The 23867-nt window shown below is 54.5% G+C and overlaps 1 protein-coding gene and 1 long non-coding RNA gene across 11 annotated transcripts in view; one reads left to right on the top strand and one right to left on the bottom strand.

The window, feature by feature from the left end:
• LOC141424836 (uncharacterized) overlaps positions 1-2582 on the bottom strand; it is a 36643-nt gene extending 34061 nt beyond the window's left edge. Inside the window, exon 1 of one of the 2 annotated variants that reach the window (XR_012449785.1) lies at positions 2011-2582. This is a non-coding gene — a long non-coding RNA (uncharacterized lncRNA). The remainder of the gene's footprint in view (positions 1-2010) is intronic. The other variant, XR_012449784.1, reaches the window with a different exon arrangement.
• Arhgap22 (Rho GTPase activating protein 22) overlaps positions 1-22132 on the top strand; it is a 186524-nt gene extending 164392 nt beyond the window's left edge. For 7 of the 9 annotated variants that reach the window (XM_074079372.1, XM_074079376.1, XM_074079371.1 and 4 more), the window contains 6 exons: positions 9181-9388; positions 13542-13674; positions 14425-14498; positions 15375-15496; positions 17225-18110; positions 21561-22132. In XM_074079372.1, the coding sequence (XP_073935473.1) occupies positions 9181-9388; positions 13542-13674; positions 14425-14498; positions 15375-15496; positions 17225-18110; positions 21561-21789 (1652 nt within the window). In that variant the 3' untranslated portion in view covers positions 21790-22132. Of the gene's footprint in view, positions 1-2587; positions 2696-9180; positions 9389-13541; positions 13675-14424; positions 14499-15374; positions 15497-17224; positions 18111-21560 lie in introns of those variants that run through there. The other 2 variants (XM_074079379.1, XR_012449783.1) reach the window with 2 other exon arrangements.
• The last annotated feature ends 1735 nt before the right edge of the window (positions 22133-23867 follow it).

Raw genomic sequence — 23867 nt, 5'->3', positions numbered from 1 at the left:
ATACCTGTTGCAAACACAACTCAGAGACATCCATCCAGGTTGAACAGCTCATCTGTCACCAGGCTGCTTATGTAGGAGCACAGACCTCAGACTCTGACCTCCCAAGAAGAGGGCAGTTCCCGGACTCCCTCTGTGTGCCCATCCCAACAGGCCACGCAGCTGACTGCACCTCTCTCCTGCAAGGTGTGGCAAGTGTTAGCAGGGCCAGGTGTCACCTAGAGCTCATTGAAGTGAGACCAGTCAGAGCCGGTTATAAGGTAGCAGTTGCAGACCTCCATCTATGGGAACTCCCTGGACTGGCAGGTCTAACTCAGTCATAGCACAGGTAAGGAAACTGAGGCTCAGAGAGGAGAAAGCAGGTTAGCACCAGAGCCTGCCTGCCCACCTGAGAGGGTCCCACCTGCCCATAGAGGAGGGTGGTGCCTCTACTGAGCCCTCAGGCCCTTCTCTTCCTCATGGACAAGGCTGTTCCAACCCAGTGGACCCCTGGACCATGCGTTAGCCTTCCCACCTTTTCATTTACAGCACCTCTGCTCCCGTGCCCATGGTATGGGAGGACTTTAGTCCCTACCACACACTTAGCCTGAGGGCCTGGACCAGGAGCCTCACCGTCCTGGGGCCCAAAATTTAAGGGGACAACAGACTTCCCACCCCAGTAATCAAGACAGATATTCTTATTTTTACAAAAGAGAATGAATGCAAAAAACAATTCCATTGTATTAGGTTCCTTTTGCAATTCCAATGGTGTGCTACTAATTTAGTTTAAAACAACAGCTATTCTCTTTAAAGATGTGGAGGTCAGAAGCCAGCCCGATGTCCTCTGAGGCCAACATCCTGGTGTCGGCAGGCCTGGGCTCTTCTGAGGCTCCAAGGGAAGGGGACTGCGCTTTGCCTTTCTACCTCCCAGGCTGCTGGTGTCCCCGGATGTGGCCCAGATTCCGGGCTCTGCCTCTGTCCTCCCCTGCCCTTCATTTTGGACTTTAACTTCTCCCTACCTTCTTCTCTAAAGGACCCTTAAGATTCCACTGGGCTTCCGAGATAATCCAGGGTAAACTCTCCGCCCCTCAGCGCTGAGTAACTGTGAGGTCAGGGACACAGGTTCCTCGAGTAAGGACATGGACGTCTTTTGGGAGCCGAATTCAGTGGACTACATCATGATGACAAAATATCCAAATGTGAAATGAAAGTAGGACATGTGAGTGGGATAAGGGTCAGGTGAGTGAGTCCCCAGCCCCTGGGTCTGGGCAAGCAAGAGCCCAGACCTCTCTTCATTTAACATTTTGGATTTTTTCAAATTAATTTTTACTCTTCAAAATCTCGCATCCTGGGTACAGGTGGCTCATGTCTGTAATCCCAGCTATCGGGAGGCAGAGGGCAAGAGGATCGCGGTTTAAAGCCAGCCTGGGCAAAGCGTTCACCAGACCCTATCTAGAAAAAAACCATCACAAAACAGGGCTGGAGATGTGGCTCAAGTGGTAGAGTGCCTGCCTAGCAAGTGTGAAGCCCTGAGTTCAAACTCCACAGTACACCAAAATTTATACATACATGTATGTTGCAGTACATTTTTTTTATCTAGGTTACTGGAGTTTGGGGCACCCCTTAAAGTTTGCTTGGTGAGAATTCCCCTTGCTTCACCCTAGGCCAAGCCCTGTTAAGTCTGAGCTAGAAGCAGGATACTCTCGTACACCCAGCTTCAAGAGGGGTCCCCAGCCTTCTGGAGTGGCCCTGAGCCCGGGGCTCCCCTGTCCCACCCTTGCAGAATTCTGCCTACACCCTTTGGGACTTCCTGCTCTCCTGGCTGGTGATGTAGTCCCAGCTTTTTTGACCCTCCAACTGCCCTCATGATTTAGGACTGACTCTGTGTACCCATCGTCCCCACCCTCTCTACTCTAGGCCAGCTCCTGACATTTAGGAAGTATGAGATTGTAGACTCTTCTTAGAATCCCACCCTGGGAAGAACATAGGCTCTGCAGAAAGGCAATTACAGTTTGAATGAAGATTATCACTTACCAGCTGTGTGACTTTGGGCAAATCATGTAACTTCTCTGTGCCTCAGCTGTCTTTTCTGTAAAATGGGGGTTAATACCGCTCAGCTGCTCAAGGAGATAAGTAGGTTAAGTCCAAACCACTGTCCCTGGCACTGGGGTGCTGGCCCCAACCAGGGCCGAGGCCGGGAAGGCCTGGAGTCCCCGGAGTGCACTGCGCCCACTGAAGCACAGCTCAACACCCCGCTGGCTGGGTGACTCAGATCCAGTTGCCTAACCGCCCTGGGTCTCCCGGCGCCACCTGGAACCTGCGTCCCAGGCTGAGGTAGAGTGGGTGCTCGCGAAGCAGGTCCTGGGCAAAGAGGAAGTGACCGCGCTGGGAGCTGCATCTCCAGGGTGCCTAATAACTTGGCGAGGGAAGAAGAGGGTCGCTGTTAGGAGCCGTAGCTTCTGGACCGGCGACGCCAGGCGACATCCCAGGCCTTCGCAGATCCAGCCTTCCCTCGCCCCCGGGTCCGGCTCCGGGCGGCGCTGGCCGGGGCGCGCGGCGGGCAAGACGCTACCTGCGCGCGTTCCGGGCATTCCTGCCGCCGCCGCCGCGCCCGGGCGCGCCATGGGCCTGATGCCGGCCGCGCGGGCCTCCTCCCGGTGCCGCGCCTGTCCACGGCCGCCCTGCCGTCTGCCCGCCTGCTGCGCGCCCGCCGCCCCAGGTAGGGGCGGGACAGGGTGCGGGGGCCCCCGCGGGCTCGGCGTCTGGGGGCCCCTGGGTGCGCCGCGCATGCGTCTCGCTGTGCTCTACCGGGACCCCGGGAGTGTTGCCTCGTCGCCGCGTTCTCGTGGGGCGGGTGGGGGCGGGGAGGCAGAGGCCAGGATGCCGCCTCTAATCTGCCGGGAGGGAGTGTACGTGAAAAGATGGGGAAACTGAGACAGGGGGTGGGGGAAGTTGCAAAAGATCCATTCCCATCCCCCACCACCCTGGAGCTGGAGGCCAGTCCAAGGCTCTGACCCCAAGCCTAAGGCACGCCCCAGTCTTCCCCCCAGCCTTGGGAAAGCCACCACCCGAGGGAGGAGGGAATCCCTTCTGCCCTGAGGTGGGGTTGATGGAGAGAGAGAGAGAGAAGCAGGAAGGATTCGCAGCCCCCCGAAACTCTGGTAACTGGACAGGGCCTGTGGGAGTCACAGAGGGACCGGCAGTCCACGAGTAGATGGACAAAGGGTGGGTAGATGCCAGAAGGATGGCAGGGATAGTGACTACAGACCAGGAAGGGCTGGAGCCAGGAGAGAGACTGTAGGTTTACCCGAAGCTTTTCAGTTGCTTCCCCATTGTGTCTCTTCCCTGCCAGCTTTCCCCTATGCTGGAAAGAACCAGAAAGACCAAGCCCATCTGCCCACTCAGCTCCAGAATGGGCTCCTCCTCGGCTGGGCCCAGGAAGGGATTCAGCTGGGCCAGGGATGGGACTCAGGCCCTGGCAGAGGTTCCCTCCTGGACCGGAATGCTATGCTTACCTGTGGATGGCTCAGCTCCATGAAGTAGCAGTGACCGAGGTGTACTGAGGTTGAGAGACAGAGACTGGAGTTGGCTAACAGCCAGGCCTCTGGTGTCCTGCTCCTATGGGGATTCCTAGGAGGACCTGCTCAGGGACAGGAGGCTGACTCTGCCAGGGAGCAGCTGTCAGGGAGTAGGCTGGCCTGGCAGGCTCCTCAGGAGGAGAGGCAGGCTCTGCCAGCGCCCTTCATGATGGCAGAGCCAGCACTCGTGAAAAGTGTGGGCTGGAACCTCGAGGAATCCGTGTTGGCTGGGCTTCCAATATCTGACAAATCTACTGGAATTGGTTCTTGGCAAGGCTCTCCTCTAAGATGTGCCAGGAGGGCTGAGGGTGTTTAGGGCATTGGAACCAGTCTCTGTAAAAGGGATGGGAGTAAGGGGAGTGGTGGGCAGGGCCCCTGGGAAGAGAGGCCACCTGAAGCCTGAGCATAGGACACTGCCAGCAGGGGGACAGCTGGCAAGGAAATGGAGTCCCCGTGGGGCTCCCAAGGCAGCTCCAGTCCAAGGGTAAGGGAAGGACCATGCACATAGCAGCTCTGATGCAGGGCCCCACAGCACCCTGGGAGTGTGGCTCAGTCCTAGGCCTCAGGGCAGTCTGGTCTTCATAGTAACCTCTGAGGACAGATGTGATTGCTCATTCTGCATATGGAGAGACTGAGGCCCAGGAGAGGGGACCACTGCATTCCTTAGTGGCTCAGCAACAATGTGCAACCAACTAGTGCTCTTGGGGACTCAGGACTTTTGTGTCTGGGGCCTTTGGCCTTGAACATTACCTACCTGCCTGCCTGTGTGCACATCCCCATGCCATGCAGAAGCTCAGCACTTTGAGGGCTTCTGGGTACCTGAGAGTCATATGGGGTCAGTGCTCAACATAGCTCCTGGGGTTTGCCAGGTCAGGGTACCAGCATGTTCCCAGCCTCCCTCATTCCCTACCTCCCCAATCAGGGGTCCTCTGTCATGTGCCTCCCCCGCCCCCCATTCTTCCTTACTCTTAGACTTTGAGTAAAAGTCACTGTTTAGAATGGCTCTCTCAGCTCTATTTGGGGGCAGGGAGAGGTCAGGGAGGTTTCTAGCATGGGAGGACTGGGAGGCGATGGTCCTGATGGGGTTGAGAGGGCCTGTCCCAGATGCAGAACTGCCAGGCCTGGGTGCTGTGTGAACAGTTGGGCTGGCCCAGGTTCTGCACCTGGTGGACTTAGCCTTTATCCTGTGCACAGGGCAGACAGCACAGCGTTTTCAGCAGATGAGGCAATGGTGGGATTTATGTTTCAGTCCTCCAGGCAGCTCTGAGTCTCTTCAGTCTTGTCTTCTCCACAACTTCACTTTCCATGGTTCCTGTTACCTATGTTCCCCTGCAGCCTGAAATACTGAATGGGACATTCCAGATGTATAAACAGTTCATAAGTTTTCCATTGTGTGCCATTCTGAGGATTGTGATGGAACCTCCCACCATCCCACTGTGTCCTCCCTGGGACATGGATTGTGTGCCCCCGCTATGTACACTACTCATACGTCAGTCACTCCGTAGCCATTTTGGTGATCATCTCTCATGGTATCACAGTGCTTGTGTTCAGTAGCCCCTGTTCTGTTCAATAGGGCCTCAATGTGAGGCCGGCAGTTCAGGCTTTCACGTCCTGTGAGTGAAAAGTACAATAAAATAGTTTGGGGGAGAGACGAATGTGGTCATGTTCACATCCTTTTATTCCAGTACATTGTTATAATTGCTCTATTTTATTAGTTATAATTAACCTTTTACCTTATCTAATTTATGAATTAATTTGGTCATAGGTATATATAGAAAAAGGCAGTATCAGTGTATATAGGGTGTTCTGTGTGATTTCAGGCATCCGCAGGGGGCCTTGGATTGTGTCGTTTGTGGATAAGGGGAAGGTGTACCTAGAACAGGGCCAGGCACAAGTGCTGAGTGACAGAAAGACAGAAGGGCAGATGAACAGCAGTTGTCCTGGGGACAGGACATGGAGAGCTAGAAGGACTGGCAAGAGGAGGTCAGATGTAATTACCCAAGCTTGGCAGATCTGTAGAGAGAATTTGTAATTGTTTTTCTCTGTGTCTCTTCCTGTCCGAGGCTTTCGGTTACTGTGAACTGAGGTGGGGAGCTGAGCACAGTGAATTGGGATGGAAGTTGGCATTGCCTGGTATGTCCATCCCTCCTGTACTTGGCTGTACTCAATTTCTGCAGTAGGGAGAGGAGGTGGCCCCAGGTAAGGGTCCAGGCAAAAGCAAGTGTCCTCACACCACTGTGATTATAGGGGTCAGGGCTGTGATGGAGGTGGAAATCCCTGCCCAGGTGGGAGGCTCGCAGCAGGAAAGCAATACTGAAGATGCTGCTCCGGGAGTGCGTATAACTGAACCAAAAAGTCCATATGCATCACTGGGAGGGAGGCAGGTGCCAAGGTGTAGTGCCAGGCTAGCGCCCTCCCCTCTTGAGGACTCTCTGCTGTGGGCACCTTATCTAATTCTCGGCTTGCTCATTTGAGGCAGGCACCTCTGGTCACATTGCACATGACTTCGCATTTCTTCCCTCCCAGGTCAGGACTCCTTCCCATTTCTCCTGACCCTATTGCTCCTTGGGAGCTCAAAGCAGAAGAGGGATGTGAAACCCTGCAAAGCTCTACAAGTAAAGTGTGGTTGGATAGGAGGCACAGGAGCAATGGGACTGCAGAGAATAAGCAAGTGGGTGTCTGCCCAAAGCTCTGCCATTGTTGCCTTTTGGGCCTGGTGCTACCATCACCGTAGATATTTCAAGAGAAGTTGGGGGGCTAGGGATGTATTTCAGTAACAGAGTGCCACACATACTGGGAATTCAGACTCTGAAATGTCTTGATTTTAAATAATTTAAAAATTATCCCAAGCAAATACATCTGAGGATCCAAGCAGCCAGTCACCATAGGGTGACTATGCCCTGAGTGTTGGGAGAGGCAACAGGGCCCTTGTGGCCCGGGACTAGCCAGATGAAAAAGACAAGCCACTGTCAGGTGGTCTGTCTCCAACTTAACCTGTGCAGTGGCCTCTGACAGGCCTCTGCAAACACAGCCCCTGCACTTGAGGCTGTGGCTGTGTGCTGACCATGGGCCCCACTCTGTAGTAGTTCAGAGGTGGCAGCCTTCCCTCTTTGCCAGTATTGCAGCTCATCCATGTCTTTGGGACCCGCTGTGAGGAGAGGAGAAACAGGGCAGTAAGGCCACAGTGTCTACCTCACTAGGGGTCTGTCCCAGCTTGGGCAGCAAGCAACCATGTGACCCAGAATGGGTGCTGCCCCTGAAGCCACACTGCCAGGGCTTGAACCTGGGCCCTGACAATTGCAAGGAGAACATGGACACATTCTTAAATTCTGAAATTGATGTTGGTGTGTGTGTGCAGTGCTCAGAACCACACTTGTCACCACAGCACTGTGTGCTGGTGACCACATCCTGTTCTCACATGTGCACACATAAGCTGACATGAATGCCCAATTCCCAGTGCCAAATGCCATGAATGTGTACACAGCACACACACTTTTCCCCAAAGCATTGAAGGCATCCACCGGACGCACCCCATGTGCATGTTTCCTAGAAGGGAGTCTTCCTGCCCTGGTTCTGGTTGCTTTGTCTTTAGGTCAAGTAGGGTAAGGAGCAGCATTTGCTGAGTTGTGCTGTGTGCCAGGCACTGTGTAAGAAACTGGCTTTTTTTTTTTTTTTTTTTTTTTTTTGCAGTGCTGGGATGGAACCCAGGGCTTCATGCCTATTGGGCAAATGCTCTATCACTGAGTCACACCCCCAGCCAGGACACTGATATATTTTATTTCAAAACAGCCCTCATAGCAGAGTGAAGCAGGCTGCTGGATTGAACTCCTCAGCTGGCTCACCATCCAGGTTCTGGGACGTCCTGTGCATGGACTCAGTGGGTCTCTGGCATCATGCCCTGGCACTCCTTTACAGTGCCCTACAGGAAACATCTATACATTATTACGTTAATAATATCAGGCATTCCAAAGTCCTCATAGGGCTTAGGGCTGGGAGAGGTTGTTTGTCTTGCTACTCAGTGGTGGGATAGAGAACTTTACTGATCTCAGCTCCTTCCCTTCTTTGCTTGGGCTGCCAGGAACCTCTTAGCCCAGTTCTGTATATAGTTGTTATAGATTTTCCCAACCAGAAGTTTCTCTGCCTTCTTCCTCTCTCCCTCTTATTCTCCTATCCCTTATTTGCTATTTTGTCCTGGAGTAGATGTTTTTGATCTTTTCGTCCTGATGGGTTTTTTTCAAAAGTGATATAAGTATAGCATTCTAAGAAATGCTATACTCAGTCCAGTCTCCAGATGTCTCTGGTCATTGACCCTCCAAGAGCAGTGCCCTGGCTTGCAGCATGGGTCACTTCATCTCTGGTTCTGACTTCCCAGAGATGGAGTCATGCAGTGTGTACTCTGGATCTGGCTCCTTTTGCTTACAATTATGGTTTTATTTTAAATTTTTTTTATAAAATATACCTAGCATAATTTACCATCTTCTTAACCCTTTCTACAGCGTACAGTTCCGTGACACTAAGTACCTCCATACTGCTGTGCAACCACCACGACCATCCATCTCTAGAACTTGTTTTTATCTTGGAAAACTGAAACCCTGCACCCACTAAATAGTAACTCCCCATTTCCCTCCCCCCAAGCCCTTGGCTTCCCCCTTCCACTTTCTGTCAGCATAATTTGAGTATTCTAGGAACCCCACATGAGTGGGCTCACATAAGGTCTGTCCTTTTGCAAATGGCTTGTTTTGTAGTGTCTTCAAGGTTTATCCGTGTTGTGGCAGATGTCAGAACTTCTCTCTTTTTCTCAGCCTGAATAATGTCCCATTGTTCAGATGGATCACACTTTGATCATTCATCCTTTGATGGGCACCTGAGTTGCTCCCACGTTTTAGCAACTGTTCAGAATGTTGCTTGTACACATGGATGTGCAGGTATCTCTTTGAGACCCTGTTTTCAGTTTTTTGGGGGAAGTGTCTACCTAGAAGTGGAGTTACTGGCATATATGGTACAGTAATTGTATTTTATCTGACTGTGTCTCACAGCAACTACAGCAGGTCTCATTCACACCCCAGTGCTCCAGCTTCTCTTCATCCTTGACCACACTAATTTTCTGTCCTTTTAACAGTAGCCAGCTGAAGGGGTGTGAGGGTAGTGGCTCACTGTGGTTTTGATTTGCATTTCCCTAGTAATTGATGATGCTAAATCGTGGCTGTGTTGGTCACATTAATGTGTCATCTGCTTTGTCCTGTGAGCTGTGCCTCACGTACTCTGTTGGCTACGCTGTATCCCATGTGCAAATCCGTGAGGTATCTGCTCGTTCCACTGTCGATGGGCCTTGGATGCCTTTCCCTTTGGAGTGTGGCAGCAAAACCGATCAATAAAATGCATAATTCATGCTCCCCAAGGGCCATTTTGCTCCTGGCTTGGGCAGGCTTCATAGGTCAAGGCAGGCCATATACCCACTACTCCTTGGCTTTCTATCCAGTGGGTGCATCTTCCCAGTGTCTACTTGATTCCTCAGGTAGAGCCTCTTTTGGCCCTCACAGTACCCCCTGCACTCCATTGTCCCAAGTGCCCTCCCCTCTCCTAAGCTGGGTGGCAGAGGGTGTGACCAGCTCCCCTCTGTGCCCAGGGATCTTTGGGCAGCGCCTGGAAGATACCGTGCATCATGAACGGAAGTATGGCCCCCGCTTGGCACCCCTGCTGGTGGAACAGTGTGTGGACTTCATCCGGGAGCGGGGTCTCACTGAGGAGGGGCTCTTCCGCATGCCAGGCCAGGCCAACCTGGTGAGAGACCTGCAGGATTCCTTCGACTGCGGGGAGAAGCCACTGTTTGACAGGTGAGCTCTGTGGGACCTGGTGGTGCAGATAGAGCCTGTGGTCCCAGTGTCCTTTGGAGCTCCTTCCCAGCTGCTGCCTGGGGAGACTGGCAGGTGGATGGCAGGTGGCTGCTTGTCCACATTGGCATATGTATGCCAGCAGGCAGAGCAAAGGGCATGGAATCACTCCTGTAAGCCTGGTCTCGTCTTGAGGATGAATGCCTGCCACAGATGACACAGACCACTCATGTGCATTCTGGCTGTTTCATGGCTTGTCAGCCTGGCCTAGGAAGAAGGAAAGAGGCTGTGCTGGCTGCCAGGATAGAGTAGTTCAGGCACAGCTGTGTCTGAGACTCTAGACTCACTGCAGGATCTGTCTCCTGGCTCTGCCTCCTCTTGGTCATTCACCCCAGGCTCCATCAGTGGCCGCTCTGTCCCATCTCCTCTCAGGTCTTGGGACAGGGAAACTGGCCTCTTCCACCTGCCCCGGGTCTGTACACATTCTAACCCATCATTGACTTAGCCACACCCTAAGTGCCACTGCTAGGTTGAGACAAGTACATTTACAGCCTAGGGGCTGAGAATGGGAGCGATGTGGCTCCCCCCTCCCCCACTCCCAGTGCTGTTTGGGAGTTCTCTTCTCTCTGACAGGATCCCACCCATTATGGCACAGTTTTTCATAGAAAGTTCTTGCATCATGCCAACACAGTCCTCTGTGGAGCTTCTGCCCCTTCTTAGATCTGTCCTCACAGACTCAGCCTTCCTCTGCAGCAGGACAGGCCCATTGGTACTCATGGCAGCCCAGGCCTTCCCAGGTCTTCTCTCAGGGCAGAATGTCTGCGTCCCTCCAGCATCTGCCCAGAGCCACAGCCATAGCCAGGGGGTTGCCAGTTCCTTTCCCTAGATATGGATCCCAGCACCTAGATATTTCCCTACATATGCTTCCCAGAGGTAGCTGGCCCAGGGAGGACCTAGGGGTCCCTTCATCTGGAACCTTGTAAGACTCCATCCCAAGGATGATTGTTGGTGAGCTTGTGGCTCACTCTGAACCTCTGCCAGCCAGGCTCTTCTCTCCTGTGCTTATATGGTCTGAGGTCAGAGTTGGAGTTTGCTTCAAGCAAATGCTCCCTAGGTAGGGCCTGGAATTGAGGCTTTTAGAAGCTCCCCAAGATTGGACGCCCTGCCCTAGTGCTCAATACCAGAGGAAGAATTTCTGTAAACACAAATCCACCCTTACTACTCTCCTATGCAGATTTCCCTGGGGCTTCCTGGCCTGGGTGAAGTCTTGGGCCTCACCTTCCTGAGGTTATCATCTTTGCCTAAGGCATGGTTTTGGCTGGGCTCAGCCTGGCTCGTCTAGCTGGCTCACCTGTTGAGCCTCCGCCTACAGCCTCTGCCTACAGACCTGTGTCCCAGCTTCCTAGTAGTGTGAGCCGATGCACCTCTTCTGGCTGCCTTGCCACCTTGGCTACCTCCACTCCTCTTCCTAGAATCTTAACAGAGCCTCACCCTCCCAGGTGTGCATCTCAGACTTGCCCTGCCCTGAGCTCTGGTTTCCCACCTTTAAAAACTCCTTCTGGAGTATCTGAGAACATTTTCCTCTCCTTTCTGTCATTCTCATAGCTCCCCTGTAGCTGTGCCCAACCTGTCACGGGTTTCCTAGGCTCTCCTCCCTGCCTACCTGCTCACAGGGGGTCCTTGAGAGTCCCCTCCTTACCCACCCACTCACAGAGGCTCCCCTCTCCTCTAGCCTGCTCGCAGGGACTCCCCGGGCTCCTCTAACTACCCATCACAGAGGATCTCAGGCTTCCCTCCCTGCCCACCCACTCACAGGGAGTGCAGGCTGGTGCTTCCAGGCGGTAGGGCCTCGTTCTGCACATTCTGTAGCCTGGCTGCCTGCTGGGGTGTTGCTTCTGTCTTTGGCACCCCTCCAGTGTGACACACCCTCTTCAAACCCTGCTCATCTTGGTAAGAGCATCCTCTCCCCTGTCAGCAGCCCCACTAGCTGGAAGCTGCAATGACCTGAGCTAGTCCTCTCAGTGACTGAGGAGCACCTTGGGGCCCAGAAGGGGCCATGAGCCAGATGTGAGTTCTGTGTTACCTGCAGCTGCCATCCTAAGTGAGCACATTTGGGAACCAGGCTGGCCCTGGCAGAAGGCAGCCTACGAGGACACTGTGCTACAGGTTCATGGGCAGCCACTAGGCCTCTGTAAGCCCAGCAGATGGTGATTTTGGGGTGAGTGTTCTCAGAACTGCACTTGGCTAGGGGACAGGGCTGGGCAAGGGGACCAGAAGCCATCAGGATGCCGTGCGTGCGTGCGTGCGTGTGTGTGTGTGTGTGTGTGTGTGTGTGTGTGTGTGTGTGTGTTAGGCAGGAGCCTAGGTTCATGTCTTGGATGGATGCTGGTGCTAAGTTCTGGCTGACCTGCTTCCCTGCAGGTGGCAGCGAGGGCAGCTGAGTTGACCAGGGCAGGCCTGCAAACTGGCTGTGTCTGGTCTGTGCCTGTACCTGGCCCCTTCCACCAGCAGCAATTGCTGCATGCTATGAGACCCTCATGCTGGTGGGCACCTACTGTGCACTGAGTGGAATGCTCTCCTTGGGTGCTTATGGGGATGAGGCTAAGTGCAGAGTGGATGTGGGAGGGGAAGACCTGGAAAAGTAGGAAGAAAAAGCCTTGATTCAACTGTTCAACGTAAGAGGCCTGCAGTGAGTGCAGCAGGAGGGCTGGGGAGGGAAAGGCTCAGGGCAAAGCCTTCATTCATCCAGACACCTGCAGAAGGGACACACATCATTCTACCTGGCACAGCTGATGGCCCCCCCTGCTTCCTATCCCTCTCCCAGTTCTCCTCAGGCACCCACTCAGGAAGCTGCAGCCACTAAGCCTGCAGGGGCCCTAGGCTCAGCCCGGCACCCTCTGTGACCATAATCACTCCGGGCTGGGGATGGTGAAGGTGACCCAGGAAAAGGCAGTGAAGGGTGGGCAACAGCAGGCCTGGCTGGAGAGATGAGACTGGGCAGGCAGAACAGGGAGCCTGCTGGTCCTGCCAGACCAAGAGTCACTGGGCCTCAGGCAAGGAGGGGGCTCCACATGGGTGGATTTGGGATATATGTAGGCATATGGAACCCTAGGATCCTAAATGTCAGGATCAGTGCTTAGTGAGGCCAATACAGGACTTAGCCAGGGCCAGGTGACACCTTAATCACACAGCCTGGGGTTAAAGCCAGGTGCTAGGAAAGTTGATGAGTTCCCTGGGGTCCAGGTCTGGCTGAAATGCTAGCTTGGAGGAGAGACCAGCTGTAGACCAGGAACTGCACCACAGAGCCCAAATAGGATCCAGGGAGAGATTATGCCTGGGCTGTGACCATCACTGTATCCAGTGACATATTTCATCATGGGCAGCTCCAAGTCAGGAGTAAGAGACTGAGGCCTGTGGTGGACACACAGGGCCCTAGAAATTGGGTGATGAGAGAAACCCAGCTATCTTAAGTGTGGACAGGATCCAAGAGGCCAGGGGAGGAGCCTGACTTCTGACCTGCCAAGCTCCTGGTAGCAGGTACCCAAGAAGCCTGCTCTCCAATGGGAGCTGTGTAGCAATGTATGGGTGACTCACAAGGGCGAGCTCAGGTCAGGGCTCTGTGGTCCCTAGCAAGGACTGGTAGGACAGCTGTTCCCACTCTGAGGAGCAGGCACTCCCACCTGACCCTGCAGGGGCCCCACAGATCCCTTTCCTCCCACCTGTTCCCTGGCCTGCTTCCACAGGCTCCTGCTCAGTGTGAGCCAGCCCAAGTCACAGGTGATCCCTGCAGCTGCTGTGGGGGGAGCAGCATGTAGTGGCCATCAGCCCCTGAGTTCTGTAATGTCTGCACAGGAGGTGACCTCCTGGCTGCATGAGACTAGGGGTTCTAAGCTACTGTTTGGGTCTAATGAGTGGTTGCTGAGCTGGGGCTCCTGGTGCTCAACCTCCATCCCCACCCCCACTGGAGCCCTGTCCACAGGCAGCCTGGGCCTGTCCTTGACCAGAGCCAGCTGGCTGCAGATGAGCCTCCTGCATGCACACACCCATGGACCTGACAGACTGGAGGCTAGCTTTGGGGGTGGGGAGTGGCGTCTGTGTTATTCCCGCAGCTGCCTGGGATCCTAGGCCTCACATATGGCCCCTCTTCCACTCCCAGCACAACAGATGTGCACACAGTGGCCTCCCTACTGAAGCTGTACCTGCGGGAGCTCCCCGAGCCTGTGATCCCCTTCGCCAGGTATGAGGACTTCCTCAGCTGCGCCCAGCTGCTCACCAAGGACGAGGGGGAGGTTAGTGCCTCCGGGGGACCTATCCTGGGGGTTGGACTGGCTGGGTGGCAGGCACATGGAGTCAGGACACAAATGTCTTGACTTCTCAGTGGCACATGGATCATGCTCACAAGCCAGCTGTTCGTGGGCGGGGAGGGACCTGGAGCACCCTACTCTGTGGGGAGAAGAGGGAGGTGCCTGGAGCATCCTGTGGTCCCCTCATGTGTGTGCCTGAGCATCTGGGAGGGCAGGCACTTTAAGTCCCAACGGCCCAGCTCTGGCCATCTCACAGCAGGTTGTCTTCTCCAATGCCTGGTGTAGACCACCCAGGTTTGTCATGGGACTCAGAAACAAGGACTCCCTTTTACCTATTTATATGCTTTGAAAGAACCTGAGACAGCTCCCAGGACAGAGAGTCCAGCCCCACTCTCTCCCAGCCCTGCAGGTGTGGGCCCGAGCCCCAGGTGGTTGTAGCCAGGGAAAGACTGCTTGCCTCCCTGTGGCTGTGTGAGAAATGAAGTTTGTTAACTGGTAAATATTTGTGCCTTGATAAGGGAGATGAGACATTCCTCTGTGGCCCCGCAGAAGCTCACCCCTCCCAGAAAGGAAGTCATTCTCCATGGGAGGGCACAGCCTGGCCTGGCCACTCCAGGGAGTTTGTCAGCTGGGGCCAGGCCCCCACCTCCCTTCCACTTGTCCAGCCTTCCCCAAGTCAGAGAATGCCTCATTGCTAATGTTTGAAGTTCTGTGATTTTCTCCTTTCTTCCCAAGGGGACTTTGGAGTTAGCTAAACAAGTGAGCAACCTTCCTCAGGCCAATTACAACCTGCTCAGATACATCTGCAAGTAAGTGGTCCTGTGTGGGGGACTGCACAGCCCTACATTCCCTTCCCACGCCTTCAGGTTCCTGTCCCTTGCAGAGTGGGCCTGGGTCATTCACCCAACATAGACTCACCAAGGGTTGTTGTAGCAGGGACTACAAAAGAACAAGACTCTGGTTAGGTGCTGGTGGCTCACACCTGTTATCCTAGCTACTCAGGAGGCAAAAGCCAGCCTGGGCAAATAGTTTTTGAGACCCTATCTTGAAAAAAAAAGACAAGATTCTGAGCTGTGGGAGCAGGTGGTTTAATCAGTCCCAGTGGATCATTCCAGAAAGGACATACCCTCTGCCCTTCTGGGCACTTCTTACTATCCCAGCCACTCTGGTGTCTTCCCCTTTGAGCATAACTCTTCATGTGTCCTCATCCTAGACACTGGCAGGGGGAAGGAAGGGATGGCTCTCACCCAAACCCATGCCAGGGTATATGGACCTTCTTGGGAATCTGCTGCCACTATAAGCTATAGAACTGGGTGTCCTTCCATGCCAAGTGGGATGGGGCCCTTGTCCCACAGATCTTTTGTTTCTGATGGCCCTCTTGGACCTCAGGGAAAGCTCTGTCCTCATCCAAGCCTAGCAGCTGGCAGCTGGCTGTGCTCAGCAACCCTGGAAACTTGTGCAAAGCCTGGTTAGGGGTGGCCTGACTGGTGTGGGGGCCATGGCTGGGTGTGGGAGTATAGTGGTATGGTGGGTAGAGGGGTGAGTGTGAGGTTGTAGCTGAGTGTGGGGGTGGGGCTGGGCACCATCGGGTGTGGTGTGGTTGGTGTGGCTGGGGCAGGGCATAGGGGACCAGGCAGTTCATAACATTGGACTTCAGAATTTGCTTTTTCTTCCTTACTTTGCAGGTTTCTAGATGAAGTTCAGTCCCACTCAAATATCAACAAGATGAGTGTCCAGAACTTGGCAACTGTCTTTGGACCTAACATCCTGCGGCCACAGATAGAGGATCCAGTGACCATCATGGAAGGTAATGGGAGGTGTGCATAGCAATGCTGGATGCTGCTAGGGTCTGGGCAGATCTTGGTCCCAGGCACAGCCCAGAGCCAGGCCAGGGAGATGGTAGCTCAGGTGGCCTGGGGACTTGACAGGAGCCTTTCCAGACCCTCCCCCAAATGAGGTCAGCTATAAAAGGAAAAGGAACTTTACCCTGTGGCTGGTAGCAGTCAGGCAGTGGGTGCAATTAGAATGGACAGTGGTTCGTTGGAGGGAGAGCTGGGGTAGTGAAAGAGGTCAGAGTCCTTGTCCTTGAATATACACAGACATTTTTTGTTTTACTTTCATGATTGATTGTCCTAGGTTGCAGATGTCAGAGCTTTGCAAAACCCAGGCAGTTTCTCTTCTATAAGTAATAATGAGATGATTTGAAGACACAAAAAGGAAACTGGGGGGGCTGAAACAGGAGGATCCCTTGAGTCTAGGAGTTCAAAGCCAGCCTGGGTGACATAATGAGCCCCAACCTCAAAATAAAAACAAAAAAAGACAAAAAAAAAAAGCAGCAATATGCCTTTGTTTAGCGCTTTATTTGCATCACTTAATTTCAGTCTTCACAACCAGCCTTGTTGTGATAATTGTTCTGATTTCACAGATGAGGAAACCGAGGCCAAGAGAGGTGAGGTGACTCACCAGAGGCCAGTAGCCAGACTTGCCAAAGGGCACAGGTATAGCTGGCATGGAATTCCCAGCAGGCAGGGACTCCCAAGTTCCTGGTTAAAGAGTGAAGAGGCTGGCTAAGGCCCACGCAGTCACGAACACTAGCAGGAAGGGCAGGGAGAGGGCCAAGCTCCTTGCTGAGCGTGACATCTCCTTGGGGAGATGTGGTGTTGGGGTGGTGTGGAGCTATTCTGGTTGTCCCTAAGCCAAGAGTATAGCCCTTGGGGGCAGTGCTTTTGCTCAGGCCTGTACTTTGGCCTGATTCTTCTGCCTCAGGGCCTATAAAGCCAGACAGACACAGGGTTCTGCCTTCCTGGCTGTACAAACGCTGGAGGGTAACCCTTGCCTGCCTATTTCACTGAATTCCTGCTTCACCTGGTTTTCTGAGGAATCTTTCCTGGATCTGAGGACCACCTTAACCTCAGTCTTCCTTATCATCCAGCAGACCTCCCCAGTCTCTGGTATTTGGTTGTGAGTAGCTGCCAGATAGCTCACCCACCTCTGCTGGTGACCCCTGCCCCCTTGCCACAGGAGCCGAGTCCCCAGAATTGGGGTCTGTGTTTCAGGGGGTCTTGGTCTGAAGAAGGGGGATCATGTGTGTGATTTTCTGTGTGTGCCCACACACACGTGCAACAGTGCTATTCCTTCCCAGAGCCATGTGCCCTAGAGGGCAGTCAGGCATAGCCATGGTCAGCAGCTCAGGAGGGAAGATGTGGGGTGACTGAAAAGGCTCATGTCCCAGGTTCTGGTTTCTGGTCTATCTTGCACCTGCCAATCCCTCAGCCTTAATGGGCCCAATTTCTGCGTGGCGCCTGGCGCTTCCTCCACAGCTGAGGCTTCATGTCTAAGGAAGGGAATTCGTAGGCACAGTCCTTCCCCCCATGCCTGGATCTGGAGGTTGTGTGGTGGTCCTTTCCTGTACAGACAGACAAAGGCCCCCTGGAGCGACAGGCACTCCATCTCCAGGTTCCACCTCCCCCTGACCATGTAGAGACGCTAGGCCGGGGTCACTTACAGCAAGGTCTCTCTCCTCTCTTCCTGGCAGGCACTTCGCTGGTCCAGCACTTGATGACCGTCCTCATCCGCAAACACAGCCAGCTGTTTACCTCAACTGTCTCGGAAGGGCCTGCCTCCCCTCGTGGGGTTCCACAGTGCACAGTGGGTTGGGGCTCTGAGGAGGTCACCAGAGACAGCCAGGAAGAGCCCAGTAGCCCTGGCCTGCCCACATATAGGACCTCCTCTCTGGACCGGCCAGCAGCAGTGGTGCTCTCTAGGACCTCCACAATAGGCCTGGGTAGCCAGGGCGGCCCTATAACCACCAGCCCTGGGAAGGGGGTGCAGACTCTGCCCAGTTGGAAGTCTTCCTTCCGGCACCCGGGGTCCCGGTCAGGGAGCCCAAAGCGGGGAGGTTCATCCCTGGAGGTGCCCATTGTCTCCTCTGGTGGGAACTGGCTCATGAATGGGCTGTCCTCTCTGCGCAGCCATCGCCGGGCCTTATCAGGTGACCGGCTCAAGGACTCAGGCTCTGCGCAGAGACTGTCTACTTATGACAATGTGCCCCAACCCAGCCTCTTTCCCAGCACCGCCAGCATGGCCAGCACAGCATGGTCTGCAGCTTCATCCTCCCGTGAGGCCTCTGTCAGCAGCTGCACAGCCTGTCGGGCCAGTGACTCGTCTGCCTGCAGCTCCCTGCATACTGAGTGGGCCCTTGAGCCCTCCCCGCTCCCCAGCAGCAGTGAGGACTGCAGGTCCCCGGACCTGCGCCACAACCTGGATGAGGCAGGTGTAGGTGGTGGCAGCAGCGAACCCAATGACCTAGGCAGCCCCACCCAGGACCATGCCCACCGCTGCCAGGCTCTCCAGGTCCTGGTGGCTGAACTCAAGGCAGAGTTGTGCCGGCAGAGGACTGAGTACCAGATGAGCCTGAAAAGGTAAAAGGGCTGAGCTTCCTCTGGGCCAGGCCAGACCACAGCCTCTAAGAACTCATGGTTGCTGGCTGTGAGAGAAAGTGCCAAGAGGCAGGGCTGAGAGTGGTATCCCCAAAGCTGCATTTCTGGGAGAATCTTCCCAGGACTCTTGGTTAGGGGTGGGATGGAGCCTATGTCTGGGAAAACCCAGAGCTGGCAGGCCTGCCATGCCACTGGTGCTTCACAAATGCCCACTGAAGGCACGGTTGAGTGGGAATGTCAGCCCTGGCTGGCCAGAGCAAAGTCAGCAGGTAGTTCTCAGGGGGTGAAGCAGGCCTCTCAGAAGCAGGTCCTAGGTCTCTCCTGGCTCTGTCCTGTGCCCCATGTGTCACACAACCCCAAGCCAGCCTGGTGGGGAGTGAGAACTCCTTCTAAGATCAGAAGAGATGTCCATTGCTGGGGCCCCCATCTATCTTGGGTCACAGGGAACATGTGCCACCCCCTGTGACTTGCATGCTCACTCATATATGGCCCTAGTTGGTACCCCCAGCCTCCCTGTGAGGAGGGTGTTCTCTGCTTTGTAGGGAAGACCCTCAAGCTCTGAGAGGCTGAGGTCTCTTAGCTGAGGTCAATGGCAGACTGCTATGGACAGCCAGGCACAGGCTTCTGCCAGTATCTCAGGCCCCTGAGCCCCTCGCCCAGGGCCTCTATTAGCTGGCTGACCTGTGAGCTGAAGTCCCACACTCCAGCAGGCCTTGAGTGGACTCAGGGCTGCATTTGTCCACTGGAGGCACGCATGGAAGGCATTCTTGTTTCTCTCACTGAGCCTGGGACCTCCATAGGGAGCTGGGAGAGCAGTGTCTAGCCCCTTTGCTCTTGGGCTCTGTACCATTCCACAGTGGGAAGAGACAGGAAGGGGCACTGGAGGGCAGAGGCCCTTGCCAAGGGTTGGTCATGGCAAGCAGTGCCCAACCAGGACTTGAAGAGCCAATAGGACTGAGATGTGCAGAGGAGAAAAGGAAAACTTAAGTAAAATCAAAGGGTATGAAACTGGGGAAAAACCACACTGGTAGGCCCTGCTCTAAATAAGCCAGTGGCCCTTCCCGGATACAGCAGCCAAAAAGAACTGCTGGCAGCTGATGGCCATAGGTTTGGGAGGCCGTGACTAAAGGAGGGCTGTCCATGATGGCCTACTGAACAGACCAGCCTCTTCTTTGTGGCTGCCTGTGGCACCACCTTGAGAGCCTCCCTCTTTGGCCTGCACAGAGGCTCCACTCGTCAGTGGAAGGTGGTGATGTTTGGTGGTGGGCTTGGACTCAGAATGCCTGGGTTCAAGTTCCAGCCCTGCTGGTGTTGGCCAAATGTCCAGACTCAGCTGAGCATGTGTCCTGAGGATGAATTATCTCTCTTGGGTGAGCAAGCTCAGCACAGTGCTGCAAGTCCCAAGTGCTCTGGAGCCTCTGATGCCCTCATGGACTATGGCTTCATAGGCTCAAATAAGATGGAAGTTCCCAGAGAGCAAGGAGGCCCTTGTAGTATCCTCACTAGCAGTGTGGCCAGAATATTGTGTTTGTCGAGGGAGGGTCTGCAGTGAGAAGGGTGTCTGAGCATGGAGGGGTGCTCTGCCTTGTCCCAGCTGGCAATCTTTGGGATGCACCCTTGTTCTCTGTCCACATGGAACCCTGTGAAATCATCAGTTTTGGTACAGTGGAGAAGGGTGCACTGGGACTGGCCTTCCACCCTGTCTCCCCTCCCTATGGCCCGATGGGGTATCTTGCTTTGAGCATTCCCCAAAGAGAATCATTGTGCTAGATGCTAGGGACAAAGCCATGAACAGAGCTCAACAAAATCCCTGCCCTCATTTGGGGGGCAGGGACAATGCACGAGATACATCTTTGTAAGTGTGGCGTGTTACAGGTGGGTGGAGGAGAACCATCAGATAGGGTGGAGGGTAGAGGCATGTGGGGGAGAGGCTGGAAGACCTGGGTGTGAGGAAACTCAGAGCCACTCAGTGCCTAGCAGAGGGGTAGAGTGGGGCCTTCTAGCCTGAGTGATGCTCTGGTCTTACTCAGAAGGAGGTGGGAAGGGATGAGCAGTGGATGGAGCACTTTGGTCCCTTTGACAGGTGTGCCTAGCTGCCTTGCTAACCGGGGAGTCTAGGCAGACCAGAGACCAGTCAGGAGGCCACTGGGCTCAGGCCCCTAATGTGATGGCATGGGCCCAAGGGCAGCAGTGAAGGTGGAGAAAGGAGCCAGATTCTGAGCGTGTGCTGGAGGTGGAGCCATGGGTGCTGACGACAGGATGTGGGAGAGAGAAAGATCCGGGTCGTGGGAAGACGGACACTAGTTAGGGTTTTGTCAGAGCACCCAGAGAAAGGCTCTGCCTAAAGGGGCACCACCCTGGGATGTGGCTTGGGGAAGAGGGTCAGGAGCTAAATGCTGGACCCATGAAATACACCAGGAGTCACGTAGAGAGGCTTAGGATCAAGAGACCAGACAGGCCGCTCCAGCGAGGCTCAGACAGGAACTGGGGAGCCCAAGTCCCTGACCTGGGGGAGCAGAGGGCATAGAGGGGCCAGTGAAGGAGGGATTAGGGACCAAGGAGAAGCAGATGGGGCCTCAGTGTCACCCTCTTTCTGATGTGTGCCCATCCATGCTTTGGTGAAGGGAGGTCTGCCTTCTCCAAGCTTTGTGCTCAGTGACTCAGAAGAGGCCTGGGCTCAGCCCATCGTGGCAGGCAGTGTATCCAGCACTGTGCTGTACACACATTGTCCTTGTGTGTGGCCACTGATGTTCTCTGGGGAGGGGTTGCCTCTGCATTTCAGAGAAGGATACTGGAGCCCCATTTAGTCAGTTGTGCCACCAGCACAGTACAGCACAGTACAGCAGGGGACCCCATACATAGCCAGGCTGGGCCCTAAGCTCTGGTGGGTAAAGCAGGGGCCAGGCTCAGGTATCCCTTGGGATGGGCAGGAACTTGTTATCTGGTCAGAAAGATGGGTGCGCCAGCCATTGCACAGCACAGTGTAAACCTGGGAGGCGTGTGGTGTAGGCTCTGATGTGGTACCAAGGAGCACTGCCACAACCTGTGGGAAGGATCGTGGGAGGTGTCACCTAGGGGGACATTTGAACTGGGATGTGAAGGGCCAGCAGGAGTTTCCTGAGTCTCCATGTCTATCTGGAGCTGTTCTCGCCAGTGGCAGGTGATCAGTAGGTGGTACACGTGCCAGGACTGGAGGGAAGCCTCAGCCCCTGTACTGAGGTGGCATTTCTAGATCACAGGCTTGGGGAGCTTCTTTCTATTAGAAAGTTTTCACAGGTGTCCCAGGGCAGTACCAGGGGTGGGTGAGGTCTGTTGTCCGCCTGGCCTTCCTGCACTGGTGAGACTCGTAGGGCTGCACCTGCTGGAGATGGTGCTACTGAGCAAAGTCAGCAAGCCAGAGTCTGAAACTGTCTTTGGTTTTTGATTTTGAAGCATTGAAGAGAGCAGTGCTGACCTGAGAAAGCAGACATCACGGTTAGAGGAGGAGCTGGACCAGGAGAAGAAGAAGTGCACCATGCTGGAAATCAAACTGCGGAACTCGGAGCGGGCCCGTGAGGACGCTGAGAGGAGGAACCAGCTGCTGCAGAAGGAGATGGAGGAGTTCTTTTCCACACTGGGAAGTTTGACTGTGGGTACCAAAGGTACCAGGGCCCCAAAGTGAAAAGAGCAGAAGCCTCTGCTCACTGTGCTTCAGCAGAGCTGGCCTCAGGCTACAGGAGGAGCTCGAAGCCTGGAGCTTGGACCAGCTGGGCAGAGCCAGGTGTTCTGCAGCCAGCTGGAGAGAGATCCTGAACCCCTGTAGAGACTGTCAGGGCCATGTGCCTCAGGTGGGATCTAGATGCTGCTCCCACTATGCGGGTATCAAAGGGGACAGTGCCAAGAGCCGCATTTAACCTGTCACCCAGGAAAAGTCCCCAAGGCCACCCACAAGATGGCACCCAAGAGCTGGGCAGCCAACAGAAAGGTTGTCTTTATTAAATGTGCTCTGAAGGCATGGTGCCTCACCACCTGCTTCCTTCCTTGTGGCTGTGATGTCTCCTGTTTCTCACAGAGGTGAGAGGCCTCTGGGGAGAGGGTATGAAACTCCCAGAGGGGCACCCAGCATCTTCAGGGAAGCTGGATTTATATAAATCTGTATTTTGGCTCCATCATTCAGGACTCAAGGTCAGTGCCTTTCCTCCATACCTCCCTCTCGGCCTCTGCAGCAGGTTTCTGCCTTGGGAAGCCCTCTGAGCTACCTGCTGTAACCTGCTTTCCTCTGCTGGCCTGGCTCTGCTCCAGGGTCAGAGCCAGCAAGCTGCAGGCCGCATGGGAGCCATGCACCAGGCAGACAGATGAGGTCTGTAGGAGAGCTGAGCTGGTGAGTCCTCCAGGTAGCCTCACCTCTCACTGGGCCTGGCCCCGTCTCCTAGAAGCCCCATAAGTGAGGAGTGACCCCATGCACACTCACCTCCAGTTCGTCCTCATTCCCCAAGCCTCCATCCTTCAAGAAACCTTCCCGCAACCCACCTCCCCGCGGTACGGTAGCATTGGCACTGCTGTCCTTGCCCTGTTCCTGCTCAGTGTCCTCGCATGTAAGTTCTTACTTACATAAGCAATAACGTACAGTGGGTTTAGGAGGAGTAGTGTTTACCCAAGTGCCCAGTTTCTGACCAGTGTCTCTAGAGAAGTCATTCAGCCCCAAACACCCATCGACCTGGACTGGCGTATGATGTCTGGTAGCACTGGCCGGGTAGACTATGTCATGTTATGCCTGTCAGGGTAAATGCAGTATCCCCAGAGAGCGCTGGTCACCTACCAGGAAGTGCAAGCCTCCAGCTGCATCTGGCTTGGTGACTCTCACAGTGGTGAGGCAGGCCAGCTTCTGATTGTCCCCAGGCAGCTGACTGTCCTGTTGTCCCCTCAACAACCAGGAGGCCAGCGCCTGCCAAAGACCCTCCACAGCATCAGCGGTCAGGGCCAGGTGTTGCTGGGATCTCCAAGGGGCCAGTGGAGAAGTCTTGCCAGCCTGCGTTTGGGAAGATGGAGCTTCCCTGAGGGTGAAATGCTACCTTCCCTCCGCTCAAGGAGACAGAGGAAAGCCTATGTGACTTACTCCTCACATCAGCCCAGTAAGGTAGGAACTGGCCCAGTTCTCTTCATGGAAAGGGAAAACTGAGGCTTGGAGAAGGCAGGGAGGAGCAGGGTCTTCTCACCACAATGAGAGAGTTCTATTGATTTTGACCTGGGCAGAAAAAAATGCTGCCAGGCTGCCAAAGAACACAGAAGTTCAGAGTGTCACAGGGGTTCACTGGAGGAAAGGGGGCTGCCTATTTGGGTCACTAATAATGCCAAGTCCCTGAGGGAATGGCAGCTCATGAACCACATCTGCCACCTGCTGGCCAAACTAGGATCTGCACGTGCAGCTTTTATCAGAAAATGAAGGTACTGTTTAGTTCTGTTCTCCAATCTTCAAAATCCACACTCCATCCTTTGCAGACACTTGACTTCTGAATGCAAAGCACTGCACACCCGCCGGTCACCCATGGTGGGGATTCTGGTCTGGACCCCCCCGCCCCCAATCCTCTTCTGTTCTCCCCAGTTAGATTATGTTTCTGCAACTTCCCAAACGGGCACTTGTGCCTGTCACTGTAATGACGTCACTTAATATTAAGTGGGTCAATGGATTAGGAACACGAACAGATAGGGGATCAATTCTTTGAAAACCTGATGGAGAGCTTTAGAAAGACTGAGTAGAGG

This window comes from Castor canadensis, chromosome 7, assembly GCF_047511655.1.
Source record: "Castor canadensis chromosome 7, mCasCan1.hap1v2, whole genome shotgun sequence".
In the NCBI taxonomy this organism is placed as follows: Eukaryota; Metazoa; Chordata; class Mammalia; order Rodentia; family Castoridae; genus Castor; species Castor canadensis.
This window is presented reverse-complemented; position numbering and strand designations above follow the sequence as displayed.